This window comes from Protopterus annectens, chromosome 8.part0 (genome assembly GCF_019279795.1).
Source record: "Protopterus annectens isolate FY-2018-M chromosome 8.part0, PAN1.0, whole genome shotgun sequence".
Classification (NCBI taxonomy): domain Eukaryota; kingdom Metazoa; phylum Chordata; order Ceratodontiformes; family Protopteridae; genus Protopterus; species Protopterus annectens.
The window spans coordinates 279,158,762-279,178,300 of NC_056741.1; the positions used below are offsets into that span (position 1 = coordinate 279,158,762).

Below are 19,539 nucleotides of genomic sequence, written 5' to 3' on the forward strand. Positions count from 1 at the left end.
AAATAGGCTCTCTAATTCATCCAAACCTAAACACAGTAAACCTCATGATCTGATAGGCTTCTAATTTGTTTTGGGCACTTTTACTCTTAGGTTTTTTTTGCTTCTTTAAAGAGATGTCAGTCTTGTAAAAGTTGGCAAGGTCCTACAGATAATAAAAGAGGCTAGAAAACCTACAACAAGAAAGGTGCAAGAAACCTCTTAAGAATTTTTGCATCTGTAAATCTCTTGAGTACCAGCATGTAGTTTTGTGAATACATCTAAGGTCAGACATATGGCTGACAAAGAAGGTGAGCCTAAGTGTTTAGTAGACTGGTCAGAAGTAAGGTATTCTTGACAGGCTATGTTCCATCACTTAGCATTACTGCAACACTGATCTATTAAACATCTATTGTTATGGTAATTTTTTTACACAGCATTACTTCTGTTACCAGATGGGAAACAGAAAGTTTACCTCGGGGATCACTTCTGTGGCTCTGCTGGACAGAGGCACAGGGAACTAATCTAAGGGGGAGGTGAAAGCCAACACATTCTAGCTAGGCTTATAAATGCCTTTGGGCAGATAGCCTAGTACCCACCTATGAACCTATATACTGTCCCAGATTGTTTAAATCTGCATTATTTCCATTGCCAGTAAGTAAATATGAATACAAAAAAATCTTAATAGTCTAGAATTCCCAATGCAGGAGAACTTTAATTGGCATTGAAAAAATGCAAGACATATAAACTTTAACTAGCATGTGTACAGCTGGGACTATGTTGATCTAGTCAGTCAGATAAATAAGTAGTCTCTCTGGCTCATGCATTAACCAATGGATACATATAAACACTTTTTCCCTTCTTCATCAGTCTGATGTCCTTCCATTTCACTGTTGCAGTATTCCTTACAATAAGGGTCCCCTGCCAAGGGCGGCCCAATGTCTGGTCAGAATACCAGTGCTTCTAGCTTGCTAAGGGTATACTGTACGTCACACACATGCTCCCCCAAGTACAGCGTAGGGCATAAAGGTGATGTCCGAATGTACCATCCTCAGAACTTTGCCACCAGTCCAAACACCATCTTTGTTTGTTGGTCTGAATGCTTGCTTTGTTTGCTGGTTCATCAAGCTGTTTTTCAGATAAGTGCCCCATTGCGATTTTGTTCTTACCTTTTTTTTTTTTCCTTTGTTTTTGTTGCTTTTGGGGTTCATGTCATCCAGAAAGGGTAAATGTCAGTGTGGGAGACAGATTACCCATAAATATCACAAGCAGTGTTTATTTTGTCTAGGCGTTTCCCATGACCATATGTCCTGTTCTAATTGCCAGGCTTTCATTCTGAAAATTCTGCATAGTCGGCTTTCCTCTTTGGCTGTGTATTTAGAAAACCAACATATTAAGCTTTTGGCAAAAGATGCCATGGAAGGAACTTCCCACTGTGAGGTTCAGCTCTCTACGAAGAAGGTGGCCAAGAAAGCTAGGTCTGACTCTTCGGCTGTGCAAACTTTGCCAGATGTCTTCTTTCTTAAGGTTAGTGAAAGCCCAGAAGATTGCCTGGCCCCTTTGTTGAATTCCTCTGCCACGACCTCTTTGGAGGCTGGCATGGATCCAGCTTTGCACACTTCCCTGGAAGCCTTGCAGAGGTCTGCTTTGGATGCTCAGGGGGTATCGTGGCTGATTATTACTGAAGGGCTTAGAGGTATTCCTCAGATTTTTGGTTAGGGAGGAGGTGCCGACTACCATTATAGGGTATTGTTCCAGGTCTGAGCCTTCTACGTTTTACAAGCCTGACGTCCCTTTAAAGAAGAAACAAAACGCTAAACATATTTCTCCTGCTCCTAAGTACCCCGAGTGAATGGCAGAATTTTGCTCAAGGTCTGTTTTAATGCCCTTATGGCTTTGAAGCCCCCTCAATGAATTTGTGTTCCAGTTCTTCCTTGGACTTCTACTCCTCTTAAGAGGCTTAGGGAACAAGATTCCTCTGAGGGGGAAGATTCGGATGAGGAATCCCTTGCCTATTCTTCCCATATTCCTTCTCCCTTAGACTGTGGTTCTGAGGAGAAGGAGTCAACTAGTCCACTAGTCCTGACACTCCTTTTGAGGAAATTTCCTTTGTTGCAGGATCCAGACTGTTCCACTGCCGGCATCTCTGTCTCCTCCCCAAGGCTTTAACTCTCACTGGTTTTCTAGTTTCTCTGGATGAATGGAATTTTTCAAATGGGATTGTGCCCAGGTATCTGAGGTTCAGAACAGGTATTGCAAGCTTCTGCAAATGGGCAATCCTGGATCACCTCTTTTTCTCCTGCTCTGACTACTTTGTTAAATCCCTTTTCTACTGCATCTCAGGCTCCCAATTCCCAGTCCCCTACTCCCCCAAAAAACTGATAGGTTTTATAAGGTGCCTGAAGATTGTAAGTTCAAGTGCCCATGTGCTGAGCCTTCTTTGGTGTCTGTGGCATCTGACAAGCCATCAAAGTTACTGCCTTCTACAAAGTTTCCCTGTCCCTTCCTGTTTGTGTAAACATTACTGAAGATTCTTGGGTTATTTCCATCATTTGCCAAGGGTACTACATGGTTTGGAAATCTCTTCCCCCTTTCATGGGCAATCAGCCTTTTTTCCAGAGGTGCTTCAGGGTCTCTCGACTCAGGGAACTATTTAGGAAGTTCCAGTTTCTCAAAAGGGAAGGGGTTTTATTCCAGAATGTTCTTGGTCCCTTAGGAAAGGGGGCACTTGGAGACCCATTCTGAGTCTCACCTAAACGCCTTTCAGATGGTTTCTTCCTTTTGGATGTTGTCCCGTCAGACTTTGTGTCCTCTGCTGCTTTCTCATGGTTTTCTAGTTTCTCTGTACCTCAAGGATGCTTATCTTCATATCCATATTCTTTCCCTTTTCAGGATGTTTTTACACTTCTGTGTTGCTTCCTAGCAGTTTTAGTTCTCTGCTTGGCCCTTTGGCCTCTACTGCCCCAAGGGTATTCACCAAATACCTCGTTCCTGTCATTGCTTTTTGCAGGCTAAGAGAGTTATGTCTTTCCCTACCTAGACAAGTGGCTTTTTCAGGCCTCCTCTCCAGAGATTCTACTGCAGCATCTTCAGTTTGCCATTTATTTCCCACAAAACCTGGAGTTCACTATAAATTTCCAAAAGTCCTCCCTGACTCCTTCACATGATCATGTGTTTCTGGGTTGCATGATCCAGACTGTTCCAATGCTGGTATCCCTGCCTCATCCCAAGGCCTTAACTCTCATTGACTTCTTTCAATCCTTTCTTACAGCCAGGGAGTTTCTGAGAGCTCTGGGTTTCATGGCGTCCTCCATTCCTATGTTCCCTCCAGCCAAACTCCACATGAGAAAGCTTCAGGGGTTTCTAAAGTCAATCTGGCTTCAGCACTCTCATCCTGTAAACCTCAAGTTCCTTTTTTCCTTGCCTCTAGCTGGAATTTCATTTGTGGGTTTGGCAGTTGTCACTAAATTAAAGGCTTCCTTTTCAACCTCCACTCCCCTCTCAGGAGCTGTTCACAGATGCTTCAGATGTGGGATTGGGTGGGGGGCTTCCTTCGGCTCTCTAAAGGGTCAGGGTCTCTGGTCACTTCAACAAAAGAAAGACCACATCAGTGTCAGAGATGAGAGCTCCTCTGTTGGCTCTTCAAGCATTTCATCCTGTCTTTACTACAGGGCCCTTCAAGGTACTTACAGACAATACCACAGTGATGTGGTATGTCAACAAGCAAGGGGGGATAAGATCTTATCTCCTTTGCAGATTAACACTTCAAGTGTGGGAGGCAGCTATCCAGTATTAGGTGATGCTTCAGGCAGTTTACATTCCCTCAAGTCAGAGCACTGTGGTAGACTCTCTGAGCAGGTCCATATCACAGTCCCATGAGTGGATGTTTCTGGACGTCCACCATTGGGGTACTCCTCAAATAGATCTGTTTGCCTCCCCTCTGAATAGACAACAACTTCTTTTATGTGCCATAGCCCCATGTCCTCTGATCTGGAGGGTGGAAGCCTTCTCTTTTTCCTGGAAGAGGATGTTTCTTTATGCCTTCCCTCCCTTTCCTCTCATTCCAAAAGTCCTGTTAAGATAAAGCAGGATGCTCCCATTTCAAGTCTAGTCAATAACCCATATTCAAAAATTCTTCCAGCCTCAAGGATGGTAATACAAGATAGACCATGGAAAATTTTAGGCTGTGCCTATTCAGCTATCTGGGTTTGTCTTGATGGTAGCAAGGGTGCTACTCTGCCTGACATGTAATGGAAGGTTACAGTTTTTTTTTTTTTGCCAAATCTACAGTCATCATAATAGTTGCAAGGCTTTATTTCAGTAGTGACAGCAAATTTGCCTTGATTTAAAAACTTTCCAGTTTTTAAATTGCACCACCTATATCATAACATATAGAGTGAAGAACAACAACTACTCGAAGCACCAAGAGTTCTCTATGAGGATATATCTGATTTTTTTTAAAAGGAACTATATAACTTGTTTTGACTTGTGCCATTTATTGTATACATTATGGAATGTCTTCCAAGTATGACAATAGCTGTTTGCCATGGCCCAAACAAGTTTAATTTTTACAATTGCGCTTATTCTCTTTCACACAATTTTATTCTTACGAGTGTAACGGCTGTAAAAAAGTTTTCATTGACTTGTGAATCTGTGTGTTCAGTTTATAATTAGGTGAATTTATCATGATCCAAGTTGTAATTACTAAATTATAACAAATAAAAATGGAGTGTTCTGAGTGGGAAAAGAACATTAGTGAGAGCAGATCAGTTAGTAGTGAGAAGTATAAATGCAGCCCCCCCCTTTTTTTTTTTTGTAGATTTGAGAACCATTTAGTAGTTTATTACTAATCCATTGTAATAGCCTTCAGTTGTGAACTTTTCATTTATTTTTGTTAAGGCAGCATGTTGTACGTATCCATTTTTTATGTTTAGGTATCTCTTGTACTTTTTCTGCAACATAGATTTGTTCCATCTTAATTGTTTTTGTTTGTTCATTTTGTATAGTTCATGCAGCTTTGGAATATGTTGATGATACTTTGGAGAAGAAAGATGCCCAGGCTTTGTATCTTGCATTGAAGGCACAGCCCCTGTCCCTTCGTGAGGTGCAGCGGGAAAATGCTGACTGGTACCTGGAGCAGTTAGCTGTTGACAGAGAACAGAAGGCATTGGTAAGACTGACTGATGTAGTCCTCTTGGAGAGCACATGCATGGTGGAGTTCCCTGGGCTTTTCCCTACTCCTTCGACTATGTCTTTAATGCTGTCTTCATATCTTGAATTAATAACAACATTGGTGATAAGTTGTGTAACATATTACGTGCACAGTGCAGATAAAGCAGCAGTAGCAGTTAAAGCTTTGATCACAATCCAGCAGCCAAGCTGGTCATATGTGAAAAAAAAACATGCAAATGTGAACGGGTGTTAGGAAATTATCCAATATATAAAGTGATCTGCTGCTTTCAAATTGTTGACCTAGCTACATTTTCTGGTTCAGGTGAGTGAATCTGAATCCTCTTTCAGGAGGTCACTGAAGTTCCACTTTTTCAGGAGGGTTTATTTGGACCCTGACAGAGGTACATCTAATACATAAGTGTGTGAACTTTTTTCTTTGTATTTACTGGACTGTATTTTTGAAGGTTGCTACTACTTATTGTATTGATTTGTTATTGTTTTGATGGGTCCTGGTATTTCAGCATCTTGGTACTTTTAATAAGTAAATGAATATATTTATTTGAGTTTTGACAACTAAATAGTGAAGAAAATTATATACTAGGGAGAAAAATATTTAGGAATTTTTTTTATTCTGTAGGGTAAATGCATTTTGAGTGTGTATCACCAGATGACATTACTGAGCCTACTTCCCAAGTAGTCTTCTTCGTATGGGCCACTGTCCTTTTATATGGCCAATTTTCTGTAGTCCTGTGGTGTGGAGGGTGAGTTGTGCTTAGATGTTCCCTTACATTACAATTTAGTTAATTTCCCACCATGTTATTTTAGCAGCTTGAACTCCCTCCAGAGTAATGGTTCGTGGTATAGTTACAACAGTTTTCTTTACCCTTTTCCTCTAAAAAATGTTCTATTCCTGTTGTGTTAGATAGATAGATATAGATAGATAGATAGATTAATACTAAGCTAACTGCCCTTGCGAGCCATTTTAAGCCTAGCCAAGTATCCCTCATGAGGCTCAAACCCTGCACCTTGTGTTTGCAAGGCAAACACCTTAACCATTAAGCCACCCTCCCAATTTTTTGTGGTGTCTTTATGCACTTACCACAGAACTTTTGAAAGTATTTTCCTTGTCTGCTGTTAATTGGCAACACATTCTATTCCTTGATAAATATGCTATGTGCATTTACATTCTTTAGAGCTCTGAATTTTCTGGAGGGAGTTTAAACTACTCTTTCACAAGCTAAAGGAAGAGTATTCCAGATGTGACCCAAAGGACATGGGAAGAAAAAAAAAATCAGCTACTTTAGCTTTCAGAATAGAAAGAAATGTAGTGCTCCTATTGAGTTTCATGAGATGTAGTAATAAAAAGTCTAATTACTTCCAGGATAAAAGTAAGTGTGTTCATTCTTTTCCTGACCTTTCCCCCTGTAGGTAACTGTTTCCTTGACAATAAAGTGCATAGGTGCAGCCCCCCCCACCAAGAGATAATGGAGGCCTGGATCCCCAAAACATCAATGCCATAACATTCTGTTATTTAGCAATGTTGTATGATTGCTGGATTATTTGAAAACTCTAATCCTTCGTTTCCACACTCCTGGCTGAATGAATTGGCCAGAAAACTGGAACTGAAAGGGTTGTTGAAGAAATCGTCAAACTTCTCACTAATTAAGAAGGTAATTTCTCTGGAACTCTGATTTGCTGGTATTAAAGGGGTCTCCTCTTTCCCTTGTTTCAAGAGAAAATCTAGAAGACTATTGCTTTGCTTGTTCAGAAGATGGTTGCCAAAGTTTGAATAGGCAATAGTATTGGGTGTTTCAGGAGACTGTTTCCCAGCAGCAGTTTTAGTTATTGTATCTGAAATGGTATATCTGTCACAGGAGTTAGATTTGAGAGCCCTCAGTGATCTTTCAACAGGAATCGAAAGGGCTATAAGTCCCTTTGATTTATGAAACCCCAATGCCAAGCCTTTGATTCTATCTCGGACTGGGCAAGCCATGGCAGAGGCAGTCCCTTTATTGGACACCAACCGAGGGCAAAGTAGTCTGCAAAATCAGGGTTTTCACAGTCCATTTAGAAGGCAGAACTAGCAACCGTTATGGCTTGCTCAGCTGTCCCCACTGCAGCAAATGGGAATTGTCTTTATTCATTCTAATTCATGGCTAGCCATCCAGCAGGACAAATAGGTGAGAGAGAGAATATCTAGAGATTATTCTATCTCACCCCTAGCACCCTCCAAAATTTACTATTTCTAGATGTCCCACTTCACCAGCTCGAAGTAGCCAAGGTGTACTCCTTAAAAGTAGAGCCAAGCCACAGAGGAGTCAGAAAGTTATCCCAGATTCTTTTTAGTACCTAAGAGAAACAAGAACCTGCTTTGTTTTTGGACATTCAGAATGATCACTGTTCAAATAGGCAAGAAAAAAGACCTATAGGATGTTTGTTTCAACATCATTGTGAAAGAATCCAGGAGGTACCTATTCTTTCAGCTTGGAGCTGATCACAACCAATTCATAGCTCTGTCCTTTGGTTTCACCATAGCCCTCATGCATTCACCAAGTGCATGGCAGGGGTTGCAGCCCACTGACAACTCGAAGGGATATGTGACTTCCCTTGTCTGGATGATTGTCTCTTCATTGCAACAAACTCGGTATTCTTATTTTCATCCAGAGACTATTCTTTACAGCTCTGCCTTTCCCTGGGCATTTCTGTCAAATCTCAAAATCATGACGCCAGTATAAACGAAGCATAGTTCACCAGTTGCTGTATAAATACAAAAGGATGCTTTGTAAGCTTCCAGCAGAAAGGGTGCAAGCTATCAGATCAACAGTGCTTCTACTAATGCAGCAACATTCTTCTCCATCAACATTAATTCAAAAAGTGCTAGGACTCTTAGTGGCTTTCATGTTAATGGTTTTTCATGACCACTTTCACTTGAGGATTCTTCAGTGGTTACTTTCCACCCAGTGATCAAAGCTATCCAGACCCTCCATCTTATCCAATATGAGTAACATCATCTTGGAAGGGACATCTAAATTGGTAGGTGGTCTCTCTAAATCTTCTCTTCATCTGCCTCTTTGTTTCATCTCCCCTACCTGGATACCTCCTTTCTGGGGTGGGGGGTATTTGTGGGAGATGGTCTAAGGGGTATGGACACGAGCAGAGGACGACCTTCTCATCAGTGTTTTGGAAATAAGAGCAGTCCTCCTAACGGTGCAGGAATTCCAAGACCTCCTTCCCCAGGGACTGAGCTAAGTCCAGATGGATAACATGTTCATAGTTTGGTACATCAACATGCAGGGTAGAACCATGTCCTAGCCCATGTTCAGAAAGGCTGAGAGGATATGGCAATAGGCATTGGATTTGTTTCTCTTGTAGCAATGCACATTCCACAGCTAGTCAGCCGTCTAGCAGACAAGCTCATCAAGTCCATTCTGATGCTTCATGAGCAGTCCTTTTACCAGTTGGTGGCTCAACATGTATTCAGCCGCATGGCACACTTTGCTTCAACCTTTTTGCCACTCCAAAGACGGAGGTGTGTCCATATTCAATCCACAGTTTTCAGCCATGTAACCTGGACCGGAACACCAAAGGCGGAGGTGTGTCCATATTCATTAACTTATTACATCCGAGTGACACCTCCAGGTGCATCTGCAGTTACCTCTTACTGCTCCTCTAGGCGTCAAATATTACTTGTTCATACTTGCATTAATAATTCCAAAACCATGCTTCATACAAGGTATCAGAATATTTTATCTTGTAGCATACATGATGGCAAACACACTTATATTGATATTTGACCTCTATCAATGAGTATTTGTTAGAATTGTAAGGTGTTAACTTCATTTTTAAAGGCTCAGGCTACACCCACTAGGAGTTAAAGGTGCACACTCAGAGTTGTACTGGAGGGAATGAGTTAAGGATATCCACACCTCCAGGCTAGTTGCTCAGCATAATGCATCCGAGGTTATCCAAGTGCAACTAACTCTCGGCAAAACTGCAGTCCAAATTGTAGCTTGTTACAGATTCCCCCACCATGCCCTAGGATTTTCTTGATGTACTGGAAAATATTAGGGCTCAAACACCCTAATAATGGACAATTTCAACTACCCCCACCATTAACTGGGAAAACTATTCATGTACCAACTCCTTCACACAACGCTTTCTGGAATTCATAAACTCCAATGCCCTGGATCAACTTATCCAAACCCCCACCAGGGGCAACAATATCCTTAGACCTAGTCATTACTAACATGAGTGACCGGTGTTCCATACCTGGTCAACTCCATGTCGGTCAGATCTGACCATAAGCTAATCACCCTTGATATCCACATCCTGCCCCCACGCCCATTAAGGAAACCACGGTAAAAAATTTCTCCAAAGCCAACTTCATGCTTAAGACAGAAGTGGTGAACTTCATGACACCCATGCAGATGGACAATACAGTTACAACTGATGAATCCTACACAAATGCACTCAATAAGCCCTTACACGAGAGCATGGATTGTGCTATCCCAAACAGAACCAAGAAGCTATCCTCCAAAAAAAGGAAGCCAATCTGGTGGTCCCCTGCCATAAACAAACTGTACAACAGAATGAAGAAATTATTTCAAAAGAGAGTAAAATCCCATGAGTGGAGGAGCTCCCTGGCCAGCCTCAGTAAGAAGCTGTGATCCCTTATAAGATCCTCCAAAGCTAGCTACGAAAACAAAATTGCCACTGATTCTAAGGACAACCACAAAGCATTCTATAGCTATGTCAAGAATCAAAATGGCAACACCCAGATCTGCTCTGAGTTGCAGCACAACTGCACGAAAATTACAGAACCAACTGATATTACCAACATCCTATCAGATAGGTTAATTGCTAACTTTACCCCCCCTACCCTCACCCCCTAAAGAATGCAGAGTCCCTGTAATCACAACTATGCAGGTAAAGGATGCACTCTCTAAAGCCAAAAACACAGCATCCATGGGACCGGACAACATCCCGGGCTGCATTTTACACGAACTTCAGAACAAACTGGCTTCCCACCTAAGCACCATGTTCAGTCATAGCCTCACATCAGGCTTTGTGCCCACTGAATGGCATACAGCAACAGTTATCCCACTCCACAAAGGGGGAGCCACCACTGATCCCAGGAACTATCGCCCTATTAGCCTGATGAGCCTGGTCAGCAAGGCCATGGAACTTATCATCATGGAACTCATAAACAAAGACATTGGTAACCTCCAAACTCTGGATCCCACCCAGTTCGGGTTTGTGAAAGCCAGATCATACCTCCTGAACCTGATCGACTTCTTTGAGGCAGTCAACAAAGCTGTAGATGAGGGTAAGGTGGTTCACACAGCCTATCTTGACCTCGCCAAGGCTTTCAACATCATCCCCCATTCTGGAATTATAGCTAAACTCACTAAATTAGGTATAAATCCCTACATCACAAGATGGGTTGCCAACTGGCTCACTGACAGAACCCACAATATAAAAGTTTCAGACTCCAAATCTGACCTCAAACTAGTGACAAGTGGAGTACCACAAGGTTCAGTCCTGGGACCTGTCCTGTTTGGTATCTACTTCTCTGAAGTACAGGCTAACACAGAAGGCCTCTGGCTAACGAAGTTCGCAGATGACTGCAAACTAGGAGCCATAGTAGAGTCCCCAAATGATGTGGAAATTCTACAGAACGGCCTCGCTGAGACAGATGCCTAGTGTCAGAGCCATGGCCTCAAGCTCAATGCCAAAAAGTGCATTGTCATCCCCTTTGGTAAAAACTCTGTACCCATGAACTACTACATAGACAGCAGTCTACTTAACACTGAATGTGTGATAAGAGACATTGGGACCCAGGTGGACAGTAGTCTGTTCTTTGATAGTTACATCGCCACAGTAGTTAGGAAGTCCTTCTACGTGGCACACCTCATCATAAAAGGGTTCTCATCCCGGAAAAAAGAGGTCATTGTTCCCCTCTACTCGACACTCATTAAACCCATTATAGAGTACAACGCCCCTTTTGGAATGTACCTCACAAGACATCTGCAGCAGCTGGAAAAGTCACAGAAGTACCTCATAAAGAGGATTACTGGTCTCATACAGATGCCCTACACTGACTGTCTCAAATATTGCCGACTCTGAGGTGATCTCTGCCTAACATACAAAGTTATGTCAAACCCAAAGCTTTTGGATATGCTACACCTAAAGAAATCCCAATCCCTGCGAGCTACACTCTATAGGGACCTAAACCTTATCACCACAATAAACAGGACATGCTGGAGGGATAGATTCTTGTCCCAGAGACTTCCTATACTCTGGAACAGGCTACCCATAGATGTCATTAGCACTCTTCAAGAAAAATCTTGATGAGTGGATGGGAAATAGGAAATACACCCCGGGGATCACTTCTGTGTGTCAGCTCGACAGTGGCACAGGAAAATAACTTTCTTGGGTAGAGTAAGCCAGGGAACCTTGTTGGCTAGGCTTACGTAGGCCCTTGGGCCGATAGACTAGTACCTACCTATGAACTCCCTCCAATATGAAATGCACAGCTACTTTACTCTCTTGCCTCCAAAGTGCTAGTCACCATGGGGTGCTATGGTTTGTCATTTGAACCCCTCCTGTCTCCTTTATGCCTTCCCACCACTTCTCCTTATTTCCAAGTTTCTTCAGAAAGCACTGCAATGCAAATCGTGTTATTTTCATTGACTACTTGAAGTTCAGACAAATTCAGTTTCCCCTGCTGAAAAAGATATAGTATTATGGTATGCACATAACTTTCTTTTATTTCAGCCTGGGGATACTCTAACCATAGGATCTCAGGACATTAATTCAGTATTTATAGATTCAGCTTGGAGAAGCATATATGGGAGATCTGAGGATCCAAGAGACTTGAGACAGGGCTGTCAAGAGGAGATTGTCAGTTATGATAGCCATCGAAGCATTCAGACCCATTTAGTAACAGGTAATATTGCATGTCCTTCTATTCCCATGTTGCAGTATTCTGCATATGGGTTTACTCCTCTTGTCCTCATGTATGTACGGCCAGTATACAAAAAATTTCAGTTTTCTGAGGTGCGTGTGATGTCTGACATGGCTGAGGGAATGAGGGCCATAAAAGTGACATCTGCATGCACCAGCCCCCCAGAACTTCTCAGCCGCCAGTCGTACACCAGGAACTACTGATACTGCTGATGACTGATTTGAATAAATAAGATAAGTACCCGTTGGGGACCTTTTCAGTCCTTCCTTTTAAAATTGTATTGCCTGTTCAGGTCATCCAGAAAGGGTAAGTGTCAGTGCAGCTGCCAGATCCCACACAGGGACACCCACGATAAGTGCCTTTTCTGTTTGGGACAGTTGCACAACCACAAGGTCTGCCCCATTTACCAGGCATTTGTACCTAAGACCCTACATAGCCTCTTGCATGCGTTAAACCTTTACTTTGAAAACCAACACCTTAAGCAGATTACTTTAGAGATGGAGGGCTCTTCAGATATTCCTTTGGAACCGCCAAAAAGGCCAAGACCCTACGGCCTTCATCTACCGCTGAACCTCTTCTGTCCGATCATCAGCCTGTGGCCGATATTGGCCTGGTAGAAGGATCCAGATCTGCCACAGCAGAGTGGGTACCTCCACGGATACTGCACAATCCCTCGGCGAGAGCATGTCCGTTGAGGCTATACCGATACCAGTTACTGATGCCAGGGGTGGGGAGGACCAGCGTTCTCTGAAGGCCAGTCTGATCCCTCTGACCCGTTAAAGTTTCCAGATTCCAGGCATCAGAAGCCTGCTTAGACCCCTTATAAGGGAAAAAGGAAAGCATATTTCCCCCTCTCCTGAAAGCATGCCTGATTGGCAGGCTTTTAGTCTAAGCCTTTTTAGTGCTATCGTGGGCTTGAGGCCTACCTTTAATGTTAGTGTGTCCACATCCCCTCCACTACTGAGTCCTAGACCTCAGACCCTATCACTAGTGAAGAGGAAGACTTCTCTGATTCCTCAGAAGAATCACCATCTCATACTCCACAGATTTCTTCTCCTTTGGGGTATGGCTCTCATGAGGAAGAATCAGTTGATCCTGACTCCCCAGCAGAAGACTTGACATTTGGAGAAACTCTCTCCAGGATGAAGGAACACTTCAAATGGGAATCCTCTAAAATGACTGAGGTCCAAAAAAGATATGACCTCATTCAGATGGATTCCACAAACTCATCTGCTGTTCCATATATCCTTCCTGCCTTTTTAGATGCCTTCTCCCCAGCATCTATTAACCCAGACTCCCAACCTTCTGCTCCACGCAGACCAGACAGACTTTACAAGGTGCCTGTCACTGCTAAACATCTGCTTAAGTGTCCAACTGCTGATCCAGCTGCCATCTCCATCTTTATGGACAAGGCCAACTCCTGCCCACTACAACCATTCTCCTCGCTGACAAAGACAGCAAAACAGTGGAACGGCTGGGTAAAAAGATTTATACTTCTACTACTTTGTCCTTCAGAGTGATGAATTACCAAACTCACATTGCCAAGTATGCCTTATCTCTCTTGGAATCTGCCACCCAACTCCTGGCGGATATTCCAGACTGCTCTGCCAAAGGCATCACTGACCTCTGTCCTGGTCCTCTCTTCCTAGGCGGGCTGCCATGGTTGGAGGTAAAGAAAGTGTTGTTTTGTCTTTTATGACTAGTTTTTTTACACAAGTTTAAGTTCCTTGTACTGTTCGAGTCGGCCACCAAAGAACTGGCTATATCTCTGACTGCTGTGCTAAAGCCTCACTGTCCTCTCTCCTGGCCCTCACTTTCCAGGTTACCAGGCACTCCATAAAGTGCAGTTATGATGCTGCTGAATCCTCAGCCAGGTCAGCAGCATCAGCATCTGCCTTACACAGATACCTTTGGCTTAGCCTCCAACCCCTGCCTGATGATTTCAGGGCAAAACTTATTGATGCTGCCTTGGACAATACTGCATTGTTTGGCACTAATGTAGCAGACCTTCTAAAGTCACTCCAGCAAAAAGGTAAAGAAATACAGGACCTGAAACATTTGCTGATCTCTCCCATTCCTAAATTCTAAAGAAACTGTCCAGCTAAAACTCAGTTTATTAGGAAGCACTCTCATCCTGCTTCTCCTTCAAGGCCTAGGAAGCCCACAAGGAGACAGCCACCTCCAGCTAGAGCATCTTCCTCCTCTAGCCAGAGACTGCCCTTTGAAGAAAGGGCAGGCAAAATCTGACTACCTGCTACCCCTGTCTCCTCCACCCCTTCTTCTATACCGTTGTCATCCTGCCTCTCACACTGCCTCCCTGTGTGGACCATCCTCATCTCAGACAAGTGGGTCCTGTCCATACTATAGAACGGTTATTTCATGTCCTAGATCACCCCTCCAAAAAGAGAGGTATCCCACAACCACCTACACAACAGTTGCACATCTTGCAACCAGTAGTGCAGACTCCACTAGCTCAGGGCACCATCGAGCCAGTCCCCACAGCTGCAAAAGGAAGAGGATTCTATTCCAGGATCTTCCTGGTCTCCAAGAAAGATGGACCCTGGAGACCTACACTAGACCTCTCCCACCTCAATCTTTTCTTAAATGTCTCTACCTTCAGAATGCTGACCTTTCCAGCCCTATTCCCTGTCCTGATTCCCCAAGGGTTCATGGGAACATTATAGATATAAATGATGCTTATCTCCACATCCCAATAAAACTAACTTACAGGAAATATCTGAAGTTCTTAGTGGCTCTTCTCACTTACAATTCTCTGCCTTGCCTTTTGGGCTCTTCACTGCACCCAGAGTCTTCACAAAATGCTTGGCCCCAGTGATTGCTTATTGCAGGACAAAGAGAATAAAGATATTCCCTTGCCAGCCAGTAGACCCTCCAGCTGCATATCCACATTGTAGTGGCCCTCCTACAGTCACTGGGATTCCAGCTAAATTTCCCAAAATCCCATCTCAAGCTAACCCAAGACATTGTCTTCCTCGGCTACAGGTTATGATCAGACTTCATGGAAGCATATCTGCCACCCCTAAAAGTAAACTCAGTGATGGAACATCTTCTTCTGGCCCTTCACTCCACAGAGTTGACAGCAAGGCAGTTCCTCAGACTGTTGGGCTACATGACAGCCACCATCCCCATGCTACCTTTAGCAAAATTATATATGAGAAAGTTATAATGGTACCTTTGATCAGTCCGGACACAACACTCCCATCGTCTGGAGCACAAGATACCCCTTCTTCCTTGCCAGAAAAAGGAAATGCAGTTGTGGTTGGCACAGGTGAACCACATCCCAGGTCTTCCCCTCCAACCACTTCAGCCTACACAGGTCGTGCACACAGACACCTCAGAGTTGGGCTGAGAAGCAACTCTGGGCCATTGAAGGGAGCAGAGCCAGTGGCCAAATCCTCACAAACTGGAACACATCAATGCCCGAAAGATGAGGGCAACAGGGCCCATTGAAGATTTTCACAGACACCATTGCGTTGTGGTATCTTAAGCAGGGAGGGACCAAGTCTTACCTGCTCTGCAAACTAGCCCTTCGGCTATGGGAATTTGCCACTTCACAGGGAATCACTTTGCAGACAACCTACATTCCCTTTCTCCACAACTCCCAGGCTGATTATCTGAGCAGAACCATCACAAACAACCACAAATGGATGCTTCGCAGAGATGTCTTCTTGGATCTGGTCCACAGGTGGGGTCTACCTCAAATAGACCTGTTTGCCTCCTTCTTCAACAGACAGCTTCCTGGCTTTTGCACCAGGACACCAGAACCCCAAGGTACTGGCAACAGATGCCTTCTCAATCTCCTGGAAGGGGGAAATATCCATATGCCTTCCCCCTTTCCCGTTAATTCAGAAAGTCCTACTAAAAATTCAGCAGGATACTCCAAAAATCTTGTTGGTGACTCCCTACTGGCTCAGACAGCACTGGTTCCCTTTACATCTACAATTGTTCAAGGGCAATCACCACAAGTCCCCCTCCCCCCAGAGTGGACCTTCTCACACAACACAAGGGGTCACTGATTCACCCACAGTGGCAGCTTCTACACCTCACCCTGTGGCTGATAGGATTCCGATCCCTTTCAGATACCTTTACAATGAGGACAGGAAACCAAACACAAGACAATCCTACCTTTCTAAGTGGAAAAAGATTCACTGTATAGTGTCACAAAAGACAGCTGTACCCGCTCTGTAGCAAACCCCCTCTTGTCCTGTCTTATCTGTGTGAGCTGCTGCAGAGACTTGTGTTATTCATCTATCAAAGCTCATCTGTCTGATATTTCAGCATGCCTTCCTCTGGATCCACCTTTAGCATGCAGGCTTCCTTCAAAGCTCTTCCTTAAGGGGGCACTTCACCTCAGACCTCCCAGGAAACCCTCCCCTCCTCCTTGAGATCTTAACTATGTGCTTGAAAAGCTTACGCTCCCTCCCCTTGAGCCAGCAGATAAAGCTTCTCTCAAACATTGTACATGGAAAACTGTACTGCTAGTAGCCCTGACCTCTGCCAGAAGTGTATCAAAACTGCAAGCCCTTATGGCTATTCCTCCCTTTCTAGTTTTCCACAAGGATTGGGTTACCCTTGGAACTAACCCATCCTTCATGCCCTAGGTGGTGAATGACCTGTCCCTTAACCAGGCCATACACTTACCTGTCTTTTTCCCCAACCCACAGGGGGACAGTGAGAGTACTGCACTCCCTGGATGTGCATCGACAAATCAGGTTTTACCTGCATAAAACCAAGTCTGTCAGACAGGATGACCAATTCTTTGTATCCTTCCACCATAGAGCCGTGAGGAAGGCAGTATCCAAGCAGACCATATCTACTTGGATCTCGAAGGCCATCACCTTCTGCTACCAGTTTCATGGTAAATCTCTGCAAGGTGCAGTTAAAGCACATTCCACCAGAGCCACTGCTTTTTCAGGAGCCTTCTTTAAGGGCCTGGACATCTCTACTATCCTGAAGGCAGCAACTTGGTCTTCTGTTCACACCTTCACCAAACACTACAAACTGGACCACATCTCTAGATCCAGGGCAGGGTTGCCAGGGCTATCCTTCATGAATTCCTGGAATCTGCTTGTAGACCATCTCCCAATCACAGTGAGCTTTGGCACTTACCATATGCAGAATACCACAACATGGGAATGGAAGGACATAGTGAAGTTGTGTAAAATCTTACCATAACCGTAGCTATCGTCCTCTTCCATGTTGCAGTATTCCTTCCAAGCCATCTTCCCCTCCTGTTAGGTTACATTTCATCTGGGTGGCACTGAACTGGCATTGCCCTTTTAGGACTGGCTCCGACTGGGGCTTTCAGTTCTGAGGGCTGGTACGTGCCAATGTTCATATGTCACTTTTATGGCCCTCGTTCCCTCAGCCACTTCAGATGTTACGCTTAGCTGAGAGGGACTGAAAACTTCTGTATACTTGGCCGTACATATGTGAGACGAGGAGTAAACCCATATGCAGAATACTGCAACATGGAAGAGGACATCTATGGTTATGGTAAGATTTTTACACAACTTTTCTATATCCAGACAGACAGATAACAGCACAGTGGTGTGGTATACTAACAAACGGAGAGATGCTCATTCTGCCAATGTAAGCATGGGACCGAAGCGAGGAGTCAGATTTGACCATCAGTGTCTTGTATACCATCCCAGGAGAATGTATTGCCAAGATCAGCTGAGCAGAAAAGTTCATCCCAACAAGTGGATGCCAAACAAGGAAGTTTTTCTGGAAGTAGTTCAGAGATGGTGTGCTGGAAGTAGACTGTTTTCTACAGAAAATGGAAAACTTAGCAAATGCCGTACCATTGTGTCTGTGATGTGGGCGTTGGCAACAAATGCCTTCTCCCTAAACTGAGCATGTGTAGTTTTATATGACTTTCCCGTAGTAACCTTGATTCCTGTGTCATTACAGAAGGTAAAGGAGGACGGGCCAAAAATGTTTCTGATAGCTTCATCCTCCTGCTAGACTTAGTAAAATCAAAGCAAGGTGTCCCAACTTCACTCTAACTTGATATTAAGGTGACAGTGAATGATTTAATAGTTATCCCTTTCAGCCATGTGTTTTCAAAGGGCATGTACATTGAGTGACAGACCATTAAAAAACCCTAAACAAGTACATTATACCAAAATGGAAACAGTTCTTACTGTGGTGCCTTAACAGAGACCAGGACCCAAATGCTGATTTTTCACATGCCTGACGGACCTACAAAACAAGATTATCCTATATCTCAATGATACATGATATGGCTGTTTCAGCATGTCTAGCCACTGAACCTCCCTGCTCTAATCCCAGTTACTGTTTACACAGTTCCTTAAACTGGTGTTGCATTAGAGTTCACCAGAAAAGGAAATTGCTCCACCATGGAATCAAGATTGCCTTGGAGAAAGCTCACCTTGCTCCTTTTTGAGCTAGCTTCTTTTGTCTTCCTTAAAAAATGTATTTTGGCAAATTATCTGGCTGGTAGTAATAGCCTCTGCTAGAAGAATTTTAGTGCTGCAGGCCCTCATGAGTAGGGAGTCTTTCTAATATTTCACAAAAAGAGTGAGTTAGCGTTTGGCCTAATCTTTCCTTCATGACTAGGGTGGTGATAGTTCTCCTTCAACCAGGCTACTCACCTCACTGTATTTTTCCATCACCACAGTATAAGGGAGAAAGAATCCTATACATTCTATGTGCACAGGCAACTTAAGATTTTACTTGGACAGAGCAAAGCACATCCGGTAATTTGATCAATTATTCATCCCATTTCTTAAGGGTAAGATGTGTAAGTTGGTTAGGAAACCCTGCCTACCTATGGTAAAATAATTCCAGGCCACATTCAATCCCATTTTTTTAAGGACTACTATCCACTATCACCACTTTCCTGAGAGGGTTTAGCACACAGTCTGCCTTGGAGGTGGTTACTTGGTCTCCGGGCACACTTTTTCCAACACTATAATGCGAGTAGTACTTCCAAGACCTTGGCAGATTTTCCCCCCTGCATCTTCCTAGAGACAGCCAATATCTGGTCTGTTAGTTTTGATGGTCTTCCTAAGAGTCTGTACTGCAGCAGCAAATATGGAGAACACAGTATTTGTGTTAGACGTTTATCATAACTGTAGATGTTGGCATATATTCACTGTTGCATTATCTGATCTGATATTGTTAATCCTCGTTCATTCCTTATGCATGGGTATTGGTTCTGAGCTCGGAACCAAGCCGGCCATTTTCCAAGCTCGCGTCAGCTTCAAACTCTCGAGCTAAACTTTTACCCACAATCCCCCTCTCCCTGTTACCTCAGATTTCATTTGCCGCATTGTCATTTGGTCGTGTCAAGCTACTTCTCTTGAGCTAAGTATAGTCAATTGTTGTTTAATAGCTTTATAGACTACTTTTCTGTCAGAAAATGTCATATTTTATTG

The 19,539-nt window shown here is 43.6% G+C and overlaps 1 protein-coding gene across 1 annotated transcript in view; it reads left to right on the top strand.

The window, feature by feature from the left end:
- IQGAP3 (IQ motif containing GTPase activating protein 3) overlaps positions 1–19,539 on the top strand; it is a 2,364,408-nt gene that overhangs the window by 255,527 nt on the left and 2,089,342 nt on the right. The window contains exon 10 of the mRNA XM_044079778.1: positions 4,983–5,146. Coding sequence (XP_043935713.1) covers positions 4,983–5,146 — 164 coding nt within the window. The remainder of the gene's footprint in view (positions 1–4,982; positions 5,147–19,539) is intronic.